The following is a 25070-nucleotide window of genomic DNA, read 5'->3' on the forward strand; positions in this document are numbered from 1 at the left end:
GATTTTCTCTAAAACTCACAGGAAATCACTATCTCCAAGCTCAGGGACCTTTTCTCTGTGTAGGTCAAAGCCAGTTGTGATGCTGGGAAGGTTTTTGTGGAGGACAGGAAGGCATGGACAGGGCCCATCATCTACAGCCTTCTCTGCCAGCACCGCTATTTCCAGGACCTTTTCCCTGCAGGTTAAACAGCTGGATGCCTCAATATTGACTAGATTCCCAATGGATTAGATTCCCAATGTTCTAACAGTTCCCTTCTGTGGTATTTCCCAGCAGCCCTAAGTCACTGTGGTGTTTTTCTCTCCCTCAGTGCTCACAGTTACTCCATGTGCTCTTCTCCAGGAGCACTTGTTCTTCTTCTGCAAGTGACTCTCTGTTTTTCTTACTAAAGAGAAGCTTTGAATCCAGCTGATTCCAGCTGCTCTGCCACATCTGGCTGTGAAACTCCTGCCCTGCATGCTCCAAGGTGTCCTGGGCAGCAAATTCCTGGGGAATTTGCTCCCACCAATGGCGTTTCAGCCAAGAGAGCAGAGAAGCAACAAGACTGCACCAAGTGCCTAATCAGAGCAATCCTTGAGACTGCTCTAAATGAGATCAAACTGTTGGGGCTGGATCCCAGTCAGTGCAATCCCTGGGGAGCAGACACTGCCATCTGCACACTCATTTATTGGGCTTTGGAATTATTTAACATTTGATTTATGGTGGTGAATTGCCTCCTGGCAAACGTTCACTGTGCAAAACTCTCTGTTCCCTCACCCATTAAAAATCAGGGCCTGATCCATGTGAAAGCTTCCCGATGAGTTCACTACGTTTTGGATCAGGCCTCTGGGTCCCAAGACTGGCAGATAATATCCCATTTCTGTCCAATTTTCTTGCTCAAATTTAGAAGAAGCTCAAGTGTTTTCCATCAATGTTTTTATGTTTACTTTTGGGAGAATCCTCACAGTGGGTCAGGTTACTGTGATATAGAAAGGATGACCCACTCTGACATACACATTTTCCAAAGGATCTCAGCCTGAGGCAGACATCTGCCTCTGAGAATTTCAGCCCAGATGGCTGGAGTTTGGCAAAGATGGAAGGAACTGAAAATAGAGCTCTGTAATGGAAAGTGGTGTAGAACCTTAATAATAGGAGGGTGCTACCAAATACCACATATGATAAAGCTCCACAACAAAAAACATAAGGGAAGCATTGAGGGAGGATTCTTTCCGTTATACCTCAGAATTTATGATCTATCTCTTCTCTGACTTGAAAGGGCATCAGAGTTAGCTCTTATTTTTGCCTGATCCTTCAGAAATTACCATCAAAACCAGGCAGCTCAAACCCAGCCTTTCCCTCTCAACTGTACTGAACAAGGTTTATCTGAGAAGCATAAGCCCATCCCAGAGAGTCAGAAGAAGTCAGGACTACAATAGTTCATCTCTGCACTGAGGAGTCAGTAGCAGACTAGAAAAGTTGTGTGGCTGAGATCTCAGCAGTTAAATTTTCATTACTTTGTTTGCAGATTAAAAGCCCATCTTGATGTTTCAGTTACAAGAACACAATTTCAGTTCTACAATACCCAGCATACCACAAAGATTCCCTTAGTCATAATAGGTGAAAACATGATTTCACTCAGATTAATTCTGAAATGTTTGAGCCCCTATTTCTGCTTTCACCTCATCTCTGTGAATTCACTCTTGATGAGCAGGATGTGAACACAGGAGCTGGAATCTTGTTAAAGCCATTTAAGAAGTTTGCTGCCATTTACACCTGCATAAATCCTGAGTAACTTCAGTGGCATAAATGGAAGCACAATTTGGCTTGAGGCATCAGGGTTTTAATTTTTTCTTACTTTTTTTTGTTTTAATTCAGCAACAGATTAAAAATAAAACTCTAATGACATCATGCTTATGGCACAGAGTCAATGGATTTATGCTGGACTGCTCCAGAGTAAATGAGATAAGGCTTTGACCTAAGAAAATCCACACAACACCCATCTGCAAGCAGCCTGCTGAAAAGCTTTCTGTTATGGAATGACTCCATCTTTAAGGAACTGGGGGCAAACAACCCACAAACACCTTGGTTCCAAAACCTAGTTTTGTTAACAAAGGGGTTTATTTCAGACATATTCTTGAAACCTCAAAAGCGTAGCATGCTCATATTGCAACTGACTCATCGTGCACAAATTTTTGGCTTTTGTTTTTCTTCTTTGTTCATTTTTTTAAAATGCATTTTAGTTATGCCCATCACCCCACTCACAAATTATTAGGGGTTTAGAATGGAAATTCTTACCAGCTTTTCATGCTGGTGGTACTTGCAGGCACTGCCATGATAAATAATTTACTATTTAATGACTCCTGATGTAATCACAGCAGGAATCAGGTTCACCAACATCCATCTCTCCATTGTTACCACTCTTCTCTGAGCCCATCCTTTTAGCTCCCAACTCAAGTTGTGTTTAAATTGGTAAAGAGAGAGTTTACTGCCACAATCCAACCTCTACATTTGTTTATGTTGGATGACATTTTTGTCCTGGCTCGCATTACTCAGATGGATAAAACTCAGAAGGGTTTGCTTTATTGCCCTGTTTTCTCTTAGTGTTCCTGCATTTTTTAAATGCTACCAAATGGTTGCTTTTGGCTCTCAGCATTATCACATGTTGTCTATAAGCATGGAAATAGTTATGGTAATATGGACGTAAATCATAACTGTAAATACCACATAAAAAAGACTGCCATATAATTATAAAAATACCTAATAGATTTCTTTTTCAAAGACAACACAGCTGTCCTTTCTAACCTTTCATTTGCAGATTCTTTTCTCTCCTGTTTTTATTTATAGGTTGCCGTGCAGTTTGACATAGCACACCATGATTTTTGTTTCTAATTTTGAAAAGAAAAGGAAAAGAAAGAATACCCATTTCATCATAAAGAAGCATTAGTTTACAATTTTGAAAAGAAACTAACGCCAGCTCTAGAACATCATCTTGGAACCAATCTCCCTCTTAATACATTTCAAAAGGATCTGTCAATGGCTACATACCACAATATAAAATTAAACCCTGCCATGGAGCTGAAGGAGGGGTCGGCCAAACGGCACACATCACATGTTGGGAAGGAAGCCCCGTTCTTTCTCCAAACATCTCAGTGGGTTTTTTTTTTGTTTTTTTTTTGTGAAAAGAACCACACTAGGTTATTACATTGGCCACAACAAAATAAGAATTTTATGCCCTGCTCAAGGAAAAGCAGGTTGAAAAGTGTTCCAGGCAAACTCCCACTATACAATGTGCTGTGTCAGTGAGAGGAATGAAGCCCTGCACACTGCTGATGTTGCCAAAAAGGGGTTTGGATTTTTTTTTTGCCTGAGAGATACCACCATGCATTTTACCTGTTTCTAGTCAGCTTTGCAATGCTTTAAGGAAAAAAGGAGTAGAATTTTTTTTTTTTTCTGCTGGAGTTGCACGGTACTTCATCCTCCACAAACTGGTTCTTACCTCTTCCCTGTTACTTTAAACTTCCAGAAGGAGCCTGTTTGGTCACAAAAGAGAGGCTGCAGGCAGTGCTCTCATGCCACATGAATGGAAGGCTGTTATCTTTGTGCCTTTGCAACATTTTTGCCTCAAAGCTTCTTCCTATCACCAAGCAACCCCTTCAGAGACCTGTGCCTCTGCCTTTCTGTCCATCAAATGCCATGTTTTTACTTAAATAATAGCAAACCTCTCCAGGGAATGGAGTTCATCTTAACCATCAGAAATGTCTGCTTCCCTCTCCCTCACTTTGCAAAAAGAGTAATCATGGCTTTATGCAGAACAGCACACAGCTCTCAATAGGTTTCTTATACTCTGATTCCCTTCAGGAGAGGCAGCTAAAACAATTGAACTGCAAAATGCTGGTGGGGAAGGTCAGTCTGGACCAGAGGTGTGCTCATTGCTTATTGATACAGCTCATTTAGGCAGATAACATTCTCAAATCCACACTGCATTTTTATCAGTCTGCACCAACTGGCCTTTGTCCAAAAATGTGTCCTTTTATCAGATGTGTCACTCTTTTGGGAGGCTGTCATCACTAGACTGGGTGACTGAATGTTAAAATAATTTCTCCAGGGGGAAGAGGTTGATCCCAAAGGTTTTCTAGTTCCAAGGGGGGGATCATTTTTCACCACCAGCTGGAGCCTGATGTCAGACATGCCCTTGCTTCATTTATTCTCCTCAGAGGTTGAAACTCAGCTTGTCCTTCCTGATTCCAATATTGTTTCACATTTAGACACATAGCAGTTACTACACAGTGAATTGTTAGAGCAGGAGAGCCCATGAGACATGGGAAAATGATTTAGGGGAAGCAGTTTGACAGCAGGATGCAGTAGTTTCTATTGTCCCATTAAAACAGAGATAGCTGGGAACTTAACTTTGTATTCATTATGTAAACAGATGTATTTTAGCCTGATGTGCCAAAAAGATGCAAACACAAAAAGAACCTCAAACAAACCAAAACCCCCAAATTTTTGCCACCAAAACCTCAAGCAAACCAACACAACAAATATTTGCTCTTCTTCTGTACCATGTCTACTTACTTAGCAGGGATATGAGACTGAAGCCTTGTACACCTGAAAGAATGGTAATTTGTAGTAAAAGATCAAATGCCCTGGGTTCCCTCTGAGTTATTTTACATTTGCACTTTGGTCTGAGAACAAAAAGGAAGCTGCAATGATTGACTCATCTTAGGAAAACATCTTGACACATTTTTATTCTTTTCTATGTGTTTTCTCCACAACAATAAATAGAGAGAGGGGAAATTCACCAGTTCCCATGCAAAATTTAAAGTTTAATTCTTCAAACAAAAGAGCAGCTTGGTCTTGCCCACTAATGGCTTGAGGTTGCACTGACTTTATTTAGACCACGCCTAAATTAAAGTCAGAACACAAGCAGGTATCAGAGATCAGTCACTGCAGCATTTCCTGCATCTCCTGTAACATTCCTCTTCTTATGCCAAGATGCCTCTGCAGCCCTCTAAGTCAGGCTTTGAAATAAAATTGATCAAATCCACAGCATATTGTGCTAAAGCTGGACCAAGGCCAGACACACTAAAAACTTTCTCACCTCTTTTCTTCATAAATATGGGGAAGTCAGGAGACCATGAACTGCTACTTCCAGAGGTATTTACAATACCAGCAGCATTTCTCACTCAAAGCACTCCAACTATTATCACAGATACTTTTATTGCTAAATTTCCAATCTGTATTGGGGGTTTCTCTTTATATGCACATTCAAGAAATCTGAATGAAGCTGTGATATGAATTTACAGAATATATAGAGGCCAGAGAGCAATTTATCTCTTTCAAAGTGAGTAAGGCAATCTGAATGAAAGCCATTTTCACTTTGAACAGCTGTGGCTGCACAAGGGATCAATCCACTTTAAAATTAGCTCAGATAATGTCTTTATCTGATAGGCTGATTCTCTGACACTGTGCAAGAAAGCTAAAAATGAAAGAAAATCTGTCCTTTGACAGTGCAGTGTCACATATTTCTGATGTTGTCCTAGCAATCATCATTAAAATTTTGATTTTTGATTCTATTAGTTTAATTTCAATTTCTGCTTTTTGGCAAGATGCACAATTCTTAGGAGTTATGAGAAGTTTCTTTCCTCTTTCCTTCTCACCTCACTTCCCCAGAAAAAAAAGTGAAAAGAGAATTTGCATGACAGCTTTGAGTGAGACAAGGATACAAAGTGGACATGCCAAATTGAAATGGACTTTTGTCTGAGCACCATCACATGCCTCCAGCAAAACCACTCTGCTGCTCCTGCCCACACAAACTACCCTGCTGAGGGACATGAACTTTTAGAGGTAGGTAAGAGAGCTGACTAAAACACTGTTAGAGAAATAGAGTCTGAGTTTTGAGAAAACTTGTATTTTTGTTATCACTTGAGTGGAAAAAAGCTCTGGAGGATGTTTGGAAGAGGTCTAAGACAATAGAACCTCACTGAGCTTTGGCCTTTGGGCACACTGCTAAGTAACTCTAATTAGTAACAAAAATGAACATATTCCTGGAGAGAAGAAAGTGAGGGAGGGGCAGAAAATGTGCAAAGGTAACTGCACAGGGGGAAAAATGCAGTAAACATTAAAGAATCTCAGGATTTGTAAACATGGTGTCAACTGTTGCTAGTCACAAAGATTCCTGACACTAACATTTCTGTTTAATTCATTAATTCTTGTGTGACAAACACCAGCCAGTTCACAGCACTTGTATACAAGGTGTGTGGTTTGACTTCAACTTGAAAGCAGCTCCTTTTGCAAACAAGAACCAGGACTGCATAGCAGGCAAATGGTTAATGCTGAACAACACACACATGAAACTTCGTCAACTCCCTCACAAAAAATTAGGATATTATTCATTATTATGGAGCCCTGTAATTCTAAAGTAAATCATGCCAAGATACTATCTTGCAGGTCTCTAGATCAGATATCATTGCTCAGAAAAAAAAATGCAAGCTTTCATGCACTTACCTTATCCTCCAGCCGGATCAGTCTGGCTCCTATACTGTAGTATCCTTTGTCTACCCCTTTTTCTAAAGAAAGAAGAATAAAAAAGAGACATTCATTAGGTGGAGTATAAATTCAAACTATGAATTATATCTGTGGTATTCACAGCAAAGAGAAAAAAAAATGGTAATAATAGGGTAGCATAAAATACATGAACATAACAAGAAAGAACTAAACAAGTGAAATAGAATGGCTGGAGAGAAGGGAATTAGTTTGTCAGACTGACAAGATTGAGTTAGTGTAAAGGGCAACTTGGACCTTGGTAGAGGTAGTCTGTGGACATGAAGGGGCATAGATGGAGTCTGGAGTAACATTGTTTTGTTGTTTCAGTAGTTGGATGGAATGGGTAGGGTACCTTGGCCCACCTGCTATTTCAAATATTACTGGCCTGAGCAAGGTAAACTTGCTGTATATAAAGAAATCAGAATAGTTTTCAACTGGGGCTGCAGGTCTAGGAGGCAGCATATCCAGGGGTTCAAGGGCTAGAGTGGCAGAGATCCATCCATCCATCCATCCATCCATCCATCCATCCATCCATCCATCCATCCATCCATCCATCCATCCATCCATCCATCCATCCATCCATCTCCTCTCTGCAAAGGAGTGACACTGGGAAAAGCTCTTGCATCCTCCTTTTTCCTCCTACTCTTTATGAGGCCTGCTTAGTAAAGCCCAGTTACACATTCTACTGCAAAGGGTGGGACTGGGAGCCAAGAGTGAAAACTGTGGAAAATGGGGTCCATTTTTTCAGCTCACAGGATCTATTGCTAAGGAATGACATAGTTTAGGGGTGTTATGCACAGGAAATGAAGCACAAACCCACACGTATTCTGAGTTTTGAGACAACATTCACCAGTTAAACCCACAGTCCAATACAGAAATAACTTGCAAGGTGATGCCAATGGAAGTTGGATGTTTTCCTCTACTAAAGTATATTTCCAATACCTGGAGTAATTACTCCTGATTTTTTCATGCATTGCTCCATTTTCATGAGTGCTTAAGGTCTGGTTTTTAAAGCTAACTAAGTCAATTTTTCTGAGGGCATGAGCAAGGCTGAGATATGAAGGAAGATAGGCTGAGATATAAATTTACACCATACCAGAGTTCACAGTGAGTGCCTGTGTGTGTTCATCACATTCCTGGATTTCTCAGGGAGTCTTACTTGCTTTACCATTTATATTTGCTATGGGATATGTTTAGTGATCTGTTTGCAGCAAAGTTCACCTCAAGGTAACTTGTGCTGCACATATCACAACCCAGAGGAAGCCCAGCAAAACAGTGCTGGCAAGAGCAATTTGTGCTTTCCTTCTCCTCCTTTAAAATGTCCTGCACCCTTGGCAGCTCTTTGCAGGCTTAGAAAAGAGAAGTGTTTCCCCAGAGAACCTGCAGGAGCAAATAAAGTCAGGATAGAAAATGTGGGGCAGACAGTAAGTGACACAGCTTGGCTCATACATGTGTACTATTCATCGTTCACAACCTCAGAAACTTCTTAAAATGTAAGTGGCTGAGGCTCAAGTTTATCTCTGTGTTCATCTCTGCCTAAAATGAAATAGTTGGCTCTGCTGTCTACTTTCTAGTAAATAAATCTGTAAACACATCTTTCAAAGTATATATATCACAAAAAAGCCATCACTTCTAAGATTTCTAAATTGGGACGTGGTTTGAACAGCAGTGGGCAGATAGTGTTTTTGTTTAGGTCTAATCCCAAAAAGTCCCCCAAACCTGAAGAAATACTTCAAAAAGCTTTTTCTTTTTTTAAATAATAAAATAATGATTTCCTCACTAGCTCTAATTCCATCCTTCAGGTAATCACCAAGATATTTCAAAGCAAGTTAATAGTGTTTCTTATTTTAGTTATTCCTGAAAGCTGTGTGGAACAAGAAAGAAAATAAGGAGCAGATAAGCAGTAAGAAGCTGCATTGTGGCATGTGGCACTGCCCTAAGATGTGGAAATCAGAAGTGGAAGGAATGATGCACAAGGAGGGAGCTGTGTCTCATGCACCCCTGTGCTGGCACACAGGCCCTGGAAGACACAAAATACTGTGATCCTCGCCCGTTTCTTATCAGCCTCCATGGGGAACAGCATCCAGCCCTAATTTACAAACATTTCCTTCTCATAGAGACCATCTTTAAGAGTAAATGTGATGTGTGCACAATTCACCAAACACCGGGCTAAGGAGGGAGGGCACAAGTTCAGATTAAGTTGCTCCAGCACATGTGATTTCTATCTCATGTTTTTGTTTCTCTCTTGAGTCTTTTCTAGATAGATGATTTCAGACTTCCTCCATCATTAGATTGTTTTTACAGAGTTGAAAAGATTGCATGGTCAACTATAAATATGAAATGTCTGAATTTCTCCAGTCTTCACTTTGTAATCCAAACTAACTTCCTTTTAGAATTGAGTTTTTACTCTGTGTTGGGTGCACTAAAACAGAGATCACCTAAGCAATCCTGTAACACTTATGGGAAAGGCACAGAGACAAAGGATGAAAGGAAGCACAATTATTTACAACTGGATGAAAATACATAAGGGAAAATTTTATCTCAGAAATAAAAAAACAATCAAAAACATCTTGCATCACATGGTTGGTATGATACAAACCCATTATTTTATATACTTAGATTTGAATCCAAGAAAATACTAGTAAATAAGCAATAGGCATTTAATTCAGGAGACTGAATATTTGTTAATACAGATTAATAATAATAACATATATTTATTAATATGGACATTTCTTCCCTGGAAGTCTTTGCCTTCCTGAGTATTCTACTTTCAAACAACACAATCCTATATTAATTTCCAAATATTTTCACAAAGCTGGCCCATCTATTTTTCTAGTGAAGAACAAGATATGCCTCTTACAAAAAATAAAAAAAAAACACCCCAAAAAAAACCAGCCATAAAAATCAAAAATAAAACCCAACAAAATACCTCAAACGCTTTTTAGGTTTGCTTCACAGCAGTTCAAGAGATAATAATTCTTTCCCTAGATGGAAGCACATGATGTAAATAACATAAACTGATACGAGCAGGAGGAAGAAAGCAAATCAAAGGAGGAATGGCACCCTAATCTTATTTTTTCACACAGTTAGTGTGCTATATCTCATCAGAAAATACCAAATTTAAAAGAAAATAATTTTTTTCCTTTGATTAGGGAAAAGTATTTATGAGGACTCTTAGGACAGTGAATGAATTGCAGAGAGATGGTCTGAAAAAGGTAAAAGCTGGAAACGACTTTGCTTTATAGAGCAAGAGTCCTTCCTTGATTTTTACACAGCTAGAAGGGAGCTAATTCAAAAATATTCAGATTTTTCTGAAAGCTGTCAGCTTCTTTTAAGCAGAAAATGGGGAATTTGAGTGGATATTCTGGATTGCTGAAGACACCTCAAACCTTTTGTCCTAGATTGCAAGGCAAGATGAATTCTATTTGCCAGCTGTTAGAGGTGTGGCAATTATCTTCTGTTAATTGGGCAGTTTTTTGTTTATCTCTTCCACAACCAATCCTTCCTCTGGGGAGGCATCTGCTGATAACAGGCCATTGAATGCCACTGCATGACTGATAAGAATTACAGCAACCCACTGTGAGATGCTCTACCCAGAGGGAGGAGCCAAGCATTCCTACCTGGATAAAATCTGAGATCCTGGAACACCAGCACAGCTTCTCCACTGGATTTCCCAGAGGAACAGCTGCCTCTTCCACTGGGTCTTCAGAGGAAGACTGCACCTTTCTACAGGATCCCTGCTCCATCAGAACCACCCCTGACACTGCAGCCACAATTCCAATGGGACTGCTGCCAACACCCTGACCCACAGGGTGTCAGGCTGGGTTCTGACTCTGTTAGTGTTGTTTTGTATTACTGCATTATTTATTTTATCTTTTTATTTTCTTCCCTAATAAAGAACTGTTATTCCTGCTTCCATATTTTTGCCTGAGAGCCCCTTAATTTCAAATTTATAACAATTTGGAGGGAAAGGGTTTACATTTTCCATTTCAGGGGAGGCTCCTGCCTTCCTTAGCAGACACCTGTCTTTGCAAGCCAAGACACCTTTGTAAAAGGTATCTCAGAAAGCAGAACAGTCCCCCCAGGAGGCACTGCTGCCTTCTTTTGGCTACCTGGGTGCAAATGCAACCTTCTGGACCTGAGTTTGCTCCAGCTCTGCCAAAGCTCCCTGCAGGGATGATTGTGATGAGCTTATTTGGATTCTTAGGTTTGTAAACTGTGCATGTTGCTGAAAAAGAAGGTCTGGACTGCCCCTTCACACCCCAAAAATAGCAAATAACAAAGTTGCCTCAGTCATGGCAGCTTTTATTTGGAGTCTGTTTTTTTGTCAGTCAGAGCCTTTTGCAGCTGATTGGTAGAAGAAATTAAAAAAAGGTAAGGCATAGTCCTGGATCAGGCACTTGTAATTTCCTTTGGACAGCCTAAAAAGTAAACTGCCAAAATATTTTCATCTCCAGGAGAGGTGGGATAAATCAGTTCCTGCAGAAACATGGGCATCTCTCATTTTAAATATTAATTGACTTAAAAAAGATAAAATTTAGGCTGAGCATATTTATTATGCTTTAGAAGATACAGTGACCCAATTTCTTTTCAACAGATGGGAAGGAAAAAGTATCCAAAAGCTTAGGTGGCACTTTATGCAAAAAAAACCAAACAATGGAACTGTCAAAATTTTGCAAGAAAGCCCTTTTCTTCAGGCATTCCCACCCGTGTCATGCAGAACCAAGAGATTCAGATAAACTGCAGATAAACATCAGCTTTTTGTGTACTTTTCTGAACCCAAACACTGGACCTTTTGTTTTACCTTGGCATTATTCTTCACCTTTGCCCCTGAAAAGCTGTAGTAAGTCTCAAAAATTGCATTCAAAAGCAGTTAACTCCATAGTGTGCAGTGAAGGTCAAGCATGACACTCTTTATTTGTATTACTGTATGTGGCTACTTTGTTGATTCCATAAATTCAATTAATATGCTCTTTCCCTCTACATCAACACTTTCCATTATGTTTATTATGACAGGAATCTGTTTCATCTGACAAAATTGTGTCCCCTGGAACACTGGGACAGGCTTCCAATGAAATTTTGAGTATATTCAGAGAGAGTCTTCTGATTATACTCATAAAAGTAGGGCCCAGGTCCTTGGAATATTGATTCATTATCTTAGTGTTTTTAAATGCGCTCCTGCTTGAAAGAGTTTAAAAGAAAGGGAGGAGATGCCAAGACCAAAACAAGCAAAAAGGGAGAATTCTTCCCAATATGCAAAGGTGAAGGTGGAATTATTAGAATTCTCTGTACAAAATAGGTCAGATATTGTAAGTTTAAAGGGATAATTAAGCAAGTTCGTTGAGGACAAACCATTTTGGAGACTAAATACACTGCAATCTTGTCAGGAAACCTCTAATGTGCAATGGGCTGAAAGCTGACAGGAAGGCTGGAGGCTTTTTTTACACATTTCCCAAAGCACCTTGCTCTTGGCCCCGTTGGAGTCAGGACTGCTCTGACCCAGCATGGCTTTTATTCTCTTCTCGTATCCTTATCTTGTTTTAACACAGCTTTTAGTGCTTTTTTATCTCAGAGAAACTAACTTGAAAAATAACAATAATTGCTTCCAGTAAATTCAGATTCTGGGTCTTTTATGACATCATTCACTTTTGAAAAGTAATAATACTATAGACAGGCTGCAATTGCTTTTATATAATATTATCAAAGTCCACAACAGGGACTTTTCAATAAAAAAACCTGATCCAAACCCCACTGAGGTCACTGGAAAGATTCCCGTTCATTTCAACGGGCTTGGAATCAGACCTTAAGATTCTTTGAATGGGAGTATAATAAAACAGGAAAAAAATAAAAGGAGCTGGAAAGAAAAATTCTTTTCATGTTTTTCTCCTTGGCAGTTTAATTTTCTTTGCATTGTCATTTCTTTTTTGCTTGTCATCAGTACAAAAATAACACAGTCTAGGGGAAACACCCATACAGTTAAAAAATGAGGATTTTAGCAATGCCTGGAAAAGTATTATATAAAAAATCCATGTTCAATGTAGAATAAGCCATGCATTCTGAGGGAAACTCAGGGATAACCCTTTTTCTAGAGAAGGACAGTACAAACATCTATTTTCACCCCAAAAAAACAAATACTCCATCCACTTTTCACTGTTCACCACTTGGAAAATCCTGGGAGTAAAGTTGGGTTGGATAACATCAGGAGTAATTGCAAACTAACTCTGGGTTCAGTTCTGCACACCATTTCTCTGGAACCACTTATCTTATTTTTGGATTTGTGGAGGGTTTAGATAAAATAACTGCTAGATCAAATAACTTCTGGTTTTGGTCTTGCAACCCCCTAACTGAGCTCACCAGCTTCTGCATCCCTAACCACCATTCTATCTCTTCCATTCTTGGTACTGCAGATTCTTTCCAGCCCTTATCCAAAGCCACAGGCTCACCTAAGACCCTCCCAGTGGTTTCTGTGACCCTTTTGACTCAAGATTTGGTGAGACCAAATTTCCTGAACATCTTCAGCTTCTTGAACCTCTCAGAACATAATTCTACAATGAGTTTCTAATTATTCACCTCCTCTGAAACCAGAAACTGCTTGATAAAAAGTGCTTCTAACACCAGTCTTTTCAAGCACAAATTGCAGTTTCAGTTTGGTAATGCTGTACTTGAAATAAAATAATACATTCTTGGAGATAAGGGACATTTTTCCATAAATTTAGCTCGCACATTGTGGAATGAAATCCCATGCATAAATATTTATAGAAGTATTCAAGCTGACAGATTCTTTTCCTGTGGTCCAAAACCAGCTACAGGGGAAAAGGATTGTACTACTGAGCCTTCTGCAGCAATCAGATGTTGAAAATGTGTTTTGAATGATATTCCTTGTTCTGATAATATTAACCACTGACAACATGCCATGTTTTCGAGGCTCTGAAATTACTTTGCCACACTAAGTTGTGCTCCAAGTCAGTTGTGAATATGGGACATGAGTTCAGGAAGGAAGAAACCTTTTTAAGTGGAATAAACATATATTGTAATCCCAGGCCCAGACCAAAAGATTTAGAAAGACTATTTTTGTAGAAGGATTTCCCTCAGGATACTTCCATCTCATCATGTTCAAATACACATTTTAATATTTATTCTTAATTTCCACTTACTCCCCTACCACCTGAATGAAATGTATTTCTCTTTACACAGGCATTCTAGGGTTTATTAACAGAATTACATTAGTGTATGATTGCCTGCATTATAAATCCACATTACTGTAGCCAAGGGTATGTTCCCAAAGTTATGGAGATAATAATTTTGCATAAAATACAGTCACCATACCTGGGAGGAAAAGACCTGGCTTTCCCAAGGATTGATCCAACCTGAGAAGCAAACAGAAAATTACCAGCAGATCAATTACCAAACAACTTAAACTCCGTTGCTAAGCACGGGAGCATAATTTACATGAGAATTTACAGTAGCTCTAAACCCAAACCAAAACAAGCAAAAACATGAGACTAGCATGACTTTCTGCACACACAGTCAGCAGTTTAGCTCTTTAAGAGTTTTTCCTCCAAAATCAAACCATATTATTATTGCTATTTTTGTGAATACTAATATTTCTCAGACTTTCAAGTTGTAACTAAAACATAGTTCTCCTGTGTCCTATGTAATCTAATAACAAAGACTATACAAACAGAATGACTTCTTAATAACATTTGCAACTATTCCTAAAGCCTCATGCAGGCGGATTTAATATCTGTATATGTTGACACAGTAGATTCCATTCAATAGGATTTTTTTTTTCATTTAATTTAAGGGCCAGGGGAGTTCATTCTGGTGTCCCAGTCCACAGCATTAATTTGTAAAGAGAAAAGCACTTTGTGCTGAAACAGAAGAGAATAGTTTTGTGGCAAAATATTTCGGCTGCAAACCCCAAACTTGGAGAAAGCATGTGCATGGAGGAATGTGGGCAGGGAAAAGTTCCAGATAGTGCAGCACAAGCGAAACAGATTTCTTTCAGTTGTGGAGAACCACAGAGTGGAAACAGAAAGGTAAATCATTATTTGAAAAGTTTTCCTTTTCTAAGAAGAAGACAGAAAAGCTTGGATCACACTATAAACTTCACAGCATGCACCTTCATTTCTTTTAATTCCACTTGGAGAAAAAGGAGAGGAGAATAAAGGCTAATTGTAAACTTGGTCATAAAAAGGGTTAAAAATGGCTCCAAGTTAAATCCTCCAGATATTGTGCTCCCTGTTGTGCTTGCAATTTTGGACAATTACTGTTCATTAAGAACACATCTCTCCTAAAGCCAGCTGGCACTAGAGGAATCAGATATTTCATGAGGTAGACAGGGCCTACCTCCTTTGAAGTTCCTTTATGCGAACCATCATGTTGAGGTGTCCTTGGGAGTACTGCTCAATCACGTCACGGACGTCGTACGGCTTCCGAGCTTGCTGGGAAAGGAGGCAGGCAGCAAGTTGAAAGGTGAGCATTGGCCAAACTGGATTTCTACTTCAGACAGGCCTTCATTCTATTTTTTTATCTGCCCATTCGCCTGCCATTTTGCAACAGTTGTTGTAATGAATAAAAAAAAAACAACGCAGCCGTTGTGGGAGTGAATATTTGTAGTGGAGACGGAGCCAAGCGATTCCTATTACTGTCAGTTAGAGTCATGTCTTCATGTTACTCCATACTGAGCAAAATATTAGCCCTTCACAGTGTATTTGGGAAACACAAACCCAAGATGGATAATTTATCTGAGACTCCCATGTGCAGTATCTCCCGGCTCTTTCCAAAGCCACGTGTTAATCATAATATCAGGGGACTGAACCCCAGGGATTGGCCCAGCTCAGAGCACTTGGACCCAGAATCAAACATCTCTGAAGACCAGGGATGTCTGGTGACAGAAATATTGCTGCTTGAGGAACAGGGAAGACGGATGCTCTGCATAAGTCAGGAGACTGACGCACGTGGGTTTTGTTTGTCCTCCTTTGTCTTTCGTGATACCTTTGAGATCAGAAAAAAAAGGTGAAACTAAAATAAAAAAGGACACATAAAAAATTGCAAGAGAGTGAAAACACTCCCACCTGCCCAGCTATATTCCCATCCTAATTAGAATCCAGGTGCTTCTGCCAAGCTTTGGTTGCTTGTTGCAACTACTGTGGCCAAATTTCGAAACAAGTCTGGAGAATTTGCAGAAAGTGATGTGGTTATAAAGAGTGCAGCATGGTAATATTTTAGCAAGTAAAATCAACGTGCGTGGGGAGGTATCAATGCAAATCATGGCCTGTTGGAAAGACCAGCATTTTGAGAACCCTTATGGGAAATGTGGGGCAAAATGTCTCCCTTTTTGGCTCTGACTCAAGAAAAGAAGGGGGGGGAGAAAAAAGCAAAGGTAAACTGCAAATCTAGTAATTGAAAATTACTGAAAACAGCTCATTAGTCATCTTGTTGTCTGTTTGCACTCTGTCACAGCCTCAGCCAGAGCCATTAGCATGCACCACTGCACACATGCATTGAACACCTACAGTATGTGCTGGAGTCATGCTTGGAAGGCTGCCACACAATCCTAGAAATTTCAAATGAAAGCATGGAACTGGAATGGAAACAAATCCTGTGAAGTGAATGAAGAAGCAAGAGCTCTTCGTGACAAAATGCCTTCCCTGCACACAGCACTTACCTGCACCAATACTTTCAGAAGAGTTGTGGCTTTGGAGGTGTGTGTGTGTGCATTTGAGTGCATTTGGGAGCAGAGCCTTTGTGAGGGAAAGAGGTTTCAGCTTTCAGCTTATCGTTCGGTTTTCGGTCGGGTTTTTTTTCTCCCCCTTCCCCAGCTCCACATTTTGCAGACGCTGACACATCACTATTTCTGGCCAGAAAAGCAGCCTATTGTCTTCACCCCGAGAAGCAATGCCAGTATCACTCTTTAGATGGACTAGGGGGGGTGCCTGGAGAGCATTTTGGCTAAATCCCGTGTCCTTTCCTTTGGACACTCTATTTAAACACCGAGCATGGCGCACAGCCTGGATGTGCTGGGGAGCTTTTCCCTCCCCTCTCCCCAACGGGCTACTATGTGCATAATTAATTCTACTCTTTCCCAGTGAAATTTCTTTTCCCCCTCAAAAGAAGTCCTCTGACAGTTATCCCTTTTAGCAAACCATCAGCTCCTACAGTTGCAAAGAGCTGCAATCTGCCTGAGTCCTCTCTGAAGCTGAGTAAAAAAATCCCTCCAGCTTTCACCACTTTCTCCTCCTCTTTTTCCATAAAGATTTAGATCTGGGCATCTTATGTCCTGCCAAACTTTGGCAAAATCCCCTGTCATGTTTTTATTAGGAAAGGCTAGAATGATACAACTGAAGCCAGGTGGTAATGGGCTTTCAGAGCAGCACTTGAACAACTCCTTTGACTTTCATTCTGTTCATAATCCCAAATCCTGGCCATTTCAGCTCAGTATTCCACATTTAGCATGCAACACTAAATAATATTACCCAGCTTTGAACTTCCAAAATCTAATTAGCATTGAGAGTTCTATAAACTCTATTTCAGGGCCCCCAGAAAGGAAGGAACAAAAGATTATTCTTTCTTTTTCTTCTTCTACCCTGTCACTGACTCACAGAATTCTCTCCATAAATTGACGAAATTCAGTTTTTAAGGTTTGGCATGACTGCCACTAGCTGACAGCTCCACAGCTCCAGAACATTAGGTCTCTAGTGGTTTGAAATATCCTAATTTTTATCCTAACTCATTTATAAACTGATTTGATTTTACAGAACTAGTGTCCCTATTTTCTTCTTCCTTTTTTTTTTTTATTTCCCATAGTGCTTATCTCTCTGGTATATTTACAATATAATCCTGCTCTCCTGTTTTTTGCTGAGTTTAACAAACTGAGTTCTAGTCCTCCTTCAAAAGTAGGGTTATCTGAAGATACACATTTGCAAGGGATTAGGAAATATATAAGATGTTCTATCTGCCCTAATTTAGAGTCTTTTGAATGCTGGGATGTTATCTCAGGCTTCTATCCTCTATACTTCTATGCATTTAAGTGCCCAGCTCTAATCAAACTTCCCTGAAATGTAGTTTTTATGATTTATTTTCTTAAAACCTCTTCAAAAGGATTATGAAAGGCCATTAACTTGCAGTGCATCCTCTCAGACAAAAAAAGCATGAACATGAGATGGAAATAACGAGGGCTTTGAAAATCAGTCCAGAAGTTAATTTTTCATTTCCATGGCATTTCCAGCCCATGGATGATGAGAATGATGACTTCAGAATCACATCCCAAACAAGATTTATCATAATAAGTCTCACTAAACAGGCAAAATGAAACAGTATTTTCAATGCAGCATATTCAGTTTGAGCACTTTGTAACCTGATTGAGAAAATTAACTGAACATTTCATAAAGACAGCAAATTTCCAGACAGCAGATACTCCACAATTTTATAAAATATGGCCTATGAGGTCCCTTTCTGGGAAATACATTTGGAAACATGAGTCACACCAGTGAAAGCAACTTTGCACCCACAGCACTCATCAGTAAAGCTTATTGATCTGTCAGCCATACACAGCACAGGACTGAACATTCCTTAATTGATCAGATGATTGATAACATTCTTGTTATGATCAGTATTTTTGCAGACACCCTGATGGAGGTTTTTTCACTCCAACACCAGTGTTTTCTTCACTTCTGTTAGTGGATGGGTAAGTATTGGTCAGTGAAACAAGCAGAAGCCCAAAACACAAGTGCAGTAAAAAAAGAGAAGTAAAAATAATGATGCTGACTTCTCAAAGTCAGGGGTTTCTAGCATACTACATCCATGGATCACTGATATTAAAAAATCCACAAAAGGTGTGAGCCCAAGAACCTCAAGAACACCTTTGACTTGTTACAACCACCTTCACCAAGACAAGTTGCTTCTGAGAACGCCTTCGGTGTCCCGCGAGCTCACGAGATGCACTTGGGATTGATCCTGCTGCTTACCTGAAATTTCCTTCTGGCCACAAAATACTGCATCCTCCTGATGACTTTCACAGCTGTTCTGTGTGCTTCAGTCAGTCTGCCAAGGAACACAAACACAGACAGACATCAGCTGGGGGGGCAGGAGGGAGGAAAAATGTCTCAATGGAAGATGTTGACTCCAAGCACCGAAATGTACAACTGTGTTTTATCTTTACAATGCAAAACTGCAGTGTAGCAAGCTGTCAGTGTGTGGATGCTTTGTTCTGCTGCTTTGCCTTCCTGCAAATTGTGGTTCTAAGTATTCAAAACTGATAAGTGAGACAATGAAAGCAGGTGTACAAAGATAATACATGTGGAAGGGATTAGACAGGATTACTGTCAATGCACACAACTGGCATCGGTTTGAAGAATATTAAATGTTTTTAGAACCATGACTGCATTCCTTATTTTGCATTTACTGAGCTCTATTGCACAGAAATTAAGTCCTTCAAAAATCCCTTTCCTTCCTACTTTGAAGGAAAGAAAAATCAAAGTGTCCTAAAAAAAAGTAAATAAAAATGAACACAGCATATCCTCTCAGCACACGTGTGTGTGTCTGTACTGGTATCCAAACACAGAATGGGACATTTTATAACTCAGCTGTATCACTTCACCTAGAGTATCCTGCATTTGCAGAACATTAATTGTACCACTTGGCAGGCAATTAATTACCACACCTCTTCTTTATGGTGAATTTTGGCAGGGTAGAGAGGAAGCAGGAACATGCTAATTATAAGAATGAGCATTTTCTTGAAGGACTGACTCCTTCCCCATGGACTCCTTTATTCATTCAAAGTAAGTGAACTAAAGAAAACAAAATTTTCTTTCCAAGGAAGTTGTATTGTTGGGAAATCTATGTTTTATATGGACACCATCCTTGACATGTGATGATAATCCCAGGAAAGCTTTCCAGCAAGAATCTTCTGAAAACACAATCTGCTGCCTCTTCCCAGTGTGTCTGGCTGGGGAAAGGAAGTATTGGCTTGACCACCTACTTGGGTGCCACAGTTTAGAGACAAAGTCTTTAAAATTGGAAAGGTTACAGTGGATTATTTCAAACTGAAGGAAATAAAGGTTAAACAAGCAGGGACTGTGTTGTAAGAATTAGCATACTAATTCATTTTTATAATTATTCTTTGGGGAAAACAGTGCTTATCCTAGAATATGCTGAGCTGGAAGGGACCCATCAGGATCACTGAATCCAACTCCTGGTACCCCAATAATCCCACCCTGTGCCTAAGAGCTTCTGATTGGGTGAGGATGCCATAGCCACAGGCTTTTAACATAAGCTTTCAGTAGCTTTTCCTTGCTCTTTTCACTTCAAGTCCCAGAATAGCATTAAATACAAGCATAAATAGCTGTCTGCCCTGCCTATATGCCCATATTTCATTTATCTGTGTATATCCATGCAGTTGTTCACATAAATACACTCACACATGCAAACACACAGGAGACAAAGCAGGGTGAGCATGACTGAAGAACTACCTTTGTTGTACACCATCAGCAGCACTGCTGAGGAGGAATCTTTACATTTGTGTAAGCCCATCAAGGGGATTTCACAAGTGTCACTGATGAGCTAGCAGCAGTTTAGCCTGCAGGACCTTTATTATGGTGGAAAAAAAGCTCCCAGCTTGACATGCAGGGCCCCAGCTGAGCTCCTGTGGCTGCTGACTAGAACAGAGATGACATTCTGCTTGCAAATGGCACGGAATTGATAGAGAAATCTTTTTCAGCCCCTACAACTATTTTTTTTTTTTAATAACCACAAAAGAATCACAGCTTAAGGTTTAGGGGTTAGCCTACCTCCCTCGTGTAGCAGTTAAGACAAAAACTTGAAATTATCCCCTAGAAATAAATGATGTAAAATTTCATATGTATACTTGAGGGGTTTTTTATTAGGCTAATCCATATGAGATGGTTCAGGCACTGTTTAAACAGGCTTAAATAGACAAGTTTAAAGAAGTCAGAGATGGAACCAAACCAAGGCAGTAATTTCATCCTAATTCCCCCCCTTCAGCACAAATCAGGGCTACAGAACTTTTTCCACTGTGTTATCAAACCAAAGTTTTCAAAACAATGAGACTGAACTTTTGGAACTTGATGCACAGCTGAACAGGCCTCATTTTTAGACAGAAAAGTAATTTATTTGTCAAATACAGCTAAGAAGGTCACCCAACTATCATTCCAGAGCACTTGATATCATCATGTTCCAATTGGCAAAACTCACACCAGTTTCATTGGGAGAAAATTCTGAAACAGAAGTGACTGCTCAGATTTGATGGTCACTGGTGTTAAACTGAGAGTCAGATATGTGTGAAACCTGACTTTGATGGAAAAATAGCATGAAAAGGTGTAAATCCATTGACTGAGACATTTGGATAAGTCATCTTAATTGCCCCAATAAATCCCCTGGGAGCATAGCAGCTCCAGATGAGATAAATTCCTGCTCTGTACAGCAACCAGAGCTATCCTCCTGATGGGAGGTTGGGGCAGTGTGGCCATGATCCTAAGCATTTTTTTGAGAATTTAGCTGTTTTTCATAGGTTTCTGACCACTAATGCCCATAATGGATAATTAAAACTACTACTGACCAGGTTACACTTTTCCCTGAAAATAGCCCAACATCTACCCTACTAAACCTTGTATTTTATCCCAAACCCTTGGATTGGGCAAAACTCCTTCAGGCTTGAAGGTGTAGGTCTGTCATGTGCCAGAAACATCCACCAGGAGAGAAGAAATGGTCAGAGATGCTCAGGGCCCTGCTTTGGTAGTGCTCAGCAGGAGCACAGCACCACTTGCAGCAAATCCCCCAGATATTTTAGGATAAGCAGCTGATGAGACAACAGCCTGAGGGGGGTGTGACTGACCCCACATTTGCACACTCTTTCCATGTGGTATTTTCTATGGAAACAATACAGAAAGGGACAGATCTACACAGGGACTGTGGTTTCTAACTCCCTCGGGGGTGAGGATTTAACTCCTTTCATAGCCTGGCTCCCAAATAGCAGGACCTGAGCCCTTGCTCTAGGCAGGAACAGGAGTGGGTGGGTGCCCACACCTCTGTCCCTACAGAGCAGCCAAACTCTCCTTCCTCTGTGCACCAGAGGGCAGTGGCACACACACACACAAGGAGATGCTTTCCAGCACATTCAAACATTTAATTATTTTTTTAAATCCACCCAGAAACCCAAGCTTCAGCTCTTCTCATAAGGATGGAGTCCACACTGAGGGGGGTGGGTGGTCAGTATTAGGTATGTTGTTTTTTCTGTATGTTATGCTCAAAAGAATATAATTAGAGCTTTATTGGCACACAATTCCTTGCTTTCCCATCTTTTAACCTATACAACAGGAAATAACGTTTTGTCAAAACCCTCCCTTAAAACACTTTGTAAAGGAGAACAAAATAACATTTGAACAGAAGTGATCTGGCTTTGGGAAAGTTATGAGCACATAAATTAATAATTGAAGCTTGCAACATCTGTAACTATAATGAATACCATGAAATGTCTATTGAAATAACATATCCTTGGATCCATAAATGATACTGACATCATTTCTAACTGTGTCTTCAACAGCACCCAAGGCAGTGTGTGCTCCTTACCTCTCTGCACGAGGATTTCTCAGCAGGATGCTCAATTTTAAAAGGGCTCACAACTATCCTAAATTACAATGAGTTGTTCCTAGTTTGGCTCCTGGGCTGTGCCTGTGGTAGGGCAGGGAGGAAGGGGAGGGGGTGGTGGTCCTGGATCATGGATGTTCACACAGTCCCCACCCTGGGGGAATGCTCAGGATCACTTGGCAGCTACTCTGGAATGGCTGGGGAAGAGGACTGGCTCAGCATCCCCCCTGCAGGTCCTGGCTATGCCTGTGTGTGTGCAGAGCCTGGTGGGACAGCCCAAGGGCCACTGCAGGCTGGGGGCTTGCTCCTCTGCTCAGGGCTCAGACAGCACTGAAAGGCATCACTTTCAGCTAAAACACTTGGATGTATTTAAGACTGTCTTTTTTTTTCTTTTTTTTTTTTTTTTTTTAACGGCAGGAAGGCTGTAGCTTAAGCCAAAGAAGCCAAACATTTTCTTTTTTGCTGGAAATAATTGAACCAGAGGAGAAAATAGACATGATGAAATCCAAAGCAACTGTAAAAAAACTATCCCACTGGGATGTTTTCATAATCTTTCTTTGATATGGCATTCTGTTAGTTAAAGGCTGGTGTTGACCAGTCCAGATCTACTCTTTTTCTTCTTCTGTATGGAGTCTGATAACTTCAGCCTAATGTGCTTTGGAGCAGTCAGGGAATATTTTAAGTGAAAAAAGATACCTAAATGGACCCTAAAGCCAGGCAGAGTTACAACTATTGCAGGCCATGCTGAGGTACAGCTCAAGTCTCCAAACAAGCCTGATATCAGTGGATGTATTTTCAGTCCAGCAGCATTTTTTAATCATTAGAATTGACTTCAGTGTAGGGATCAGGGAAGGGACTTTGCCCAGGCTGGGCTGCAGAGTGCCTGCAGATAGTGGAATGTGCATTCCACACTGGTTTTCCTGAAGTTTATTCAGGTGTCATGAATTAGAGGAGTTATTCAGTGTGTAACATCATGAGCTGTGGAAAACAAAGGCCACTTCAGCAAGGCCAATTATAGCTCTCTGTCCCAATTTGCAAAACTGTTTTGAGGATACACGCTCACAGTACGTGGGTTACTGCTGAGCTTCATTCATTTGTCAGATTTTCATTGCTTAGCAGGAAAGTACATACAGAGTCACACTAACTCTGTTTTGTTACTGGTCCCTGGATGGTTGGTAACTCCTGCCCAGAGAAACATACAGCATCATCTGCTCTGGAGCTGTCCACTTGGCATTAGTTGCTAAGGCAGCACAAACAGGGACTAAATCAGTGATGGCAACTGAAATGTACAGAAGTTACTTGAGAACTCAGCCCTCCATCTGCCTTTTTGCTTTCCCATCACGTTTGATTAAGATTATTCACTTTCCAGCTCTGTTTCTAGGAAGAACATTGATTCCTAGTCAGAACTTTTAACTTTTTTTCCATGGGCAATTATCTCAAATGGGCTGATATTTTATTGGCAAAATTTAAAGGAAATCTTATTTGTACTGAAAACAAGGGACAGGAGGGGTGGGAGTAGAGAAATCAGAAAGAAGACAAAATTAGAGAGCTTTTTGCAGGCAGATGCAGCAGTTGGTCCATATGAAGTCACACACACAATGTGGACCTTCTATTGCTGGAGCAAAGTGGTGGAGAGACATGGTTCTCATCACAAGGGAAAGGATCTTATATAATGTGGTTTTAAAACTAAGGGAAGCTGCAATATCCAAATTTTTTAAAAAAATCACCTTCCCTATAAATGAAAATATTATTGCCTTCAGCTAAGCCAAGCCAGACAAAATGCCTTGAGCCTTTTAAACTGAGTTAAGAGAAGGTTGCAGCTTGAGTCTGACATGCAGACACCTGGAACTGTCAGGCAATGATCCTGATTCCAGAGCTCATCCCACGCCAGGAGCAGCAGAGAAGTACAACAGAAATATAACACGAGAGGTTTCCAGCCTTGTAATATTTCATCAAAGCCTTGTAAACAACAGACACTTCTGGAACATTTCCACCCCTTACATGATGGAAATTATATAAGATGTTATTTGCACTGAAACCTGTGGGAATATTTCAGAAAATTTTGGCGCAACTTTACTTTTCCCTTTATTGCTAATCACCACTCCACCTTAAATCTACCTCATCTCTATTGTAACTATATCCTCACCTGAACCTTTTCAAGCCTGTATTTGGCTCAAAGCTACAAATAAATTAGGATTGGCTTCTCTCAGAACAGAGCAGCCTGGAGGCTTATTTGGCTTCACCAGGCTCTGCTGACAGCCTCAGTTTGTAAAGGAATGCTGCAGACTCTGCAAATCCCTCCTCTGCAGGTACAGTCCTGGGTAGGAAAGAGTACAGAAGTGAGAGAGTACAGCTTGTGAGAGAGTACAGCTTGTGAGGAGCTTCTTTCTGGGATCTGGTTGTTTTGCTGAAGATTTTGTGGCATTTGCTGTCTTCACCCACCCACCCATCCCACATACACTGCTGCCTCTGAATACATTCCAGAACACAGCTGCCTCTACTTCTACCTGCCCCTCTAACCTGACCTTCCCTGAAGTGAAGGGGAAAGAAAGCAGATTTCCTACAGCAGGGAATTTAAGGGCAGGGAAGACAGAACAACATCTCTGAGGGCAAACTACCAGAAGAGGAAGAACTAGGACATGTTTAAAGGGAACAACAGGCCAGACAATATATTGGCAAAGGAAACACCACTGGGAGAAGCAGCAGCACAGGGTGATTTCTTCATGTTGTCCAGGAACAGAATAAAGTAAGCAAAAAGCCCCTGAAAATACTCAGAGGTGGATGTGACCTGCTCACTGAATGTGATTTCATGAAGAAGAAAAGCCCCTGAACTTGGAGTTGTTTTTCTCAACTGCAGACAGTTGGAGTTTTCAGTTACAAGATTGTTCTGTAATATTACAAAGTGGGTTTATTGAGAAAGTGGGAAAAAAGCACTGTGTTAGTC

At 40.4% G+C, this 25070-nt stretch overlaps 1 protein-coding gene across 1 annotated transcript in view; it reads right to left on the minus strand.

Moving 5' to 3' along the window:
* LOC129119948 (potassium voltage-gated channel subfamily KQT member 1-like) overlaps positions 1–25070 on the minus strand; it is a 409925-nt gene that overhangs the window by 167922 nt on the left and 216933 nt on the right. Inside the window, exons 13-16 of the mRNA XM_054632193.2 lie at positions 18490–18565; positions 14870–14964; positions 13847–13887; positions 6482–6543 (exon numbers count right to left, since the gene is read on the minus strand). Of these exons, the coding sequence (XP_054488168.2) occupies positions 6482–6543; positions 13847–13887; positions 14870–14964; positions 18490–18565 (274 nt within the window). The remainder of the gene's footprint in view (positions 1–6481; positions 6544–13846; positions 13888–14869; positions 14965–18489; positions 18566–25070) is intronic.

This window comes from Agelaius phoeniceus, chromosome 5 (genome assembly GCF_051311805.1).
Source record: "Agelaius phoeniceus isolate bAgePho1 chromosome 5, bAgePho1.hap1, whole genome shotgun sequence".
In the NCBI taxonomy this organism is placed as follows: Eukaryota; Metazoa; Chordata; class Aves; order Passeriformes; family Icteridae; genus Agelaius; species Agelaius phoeniceus.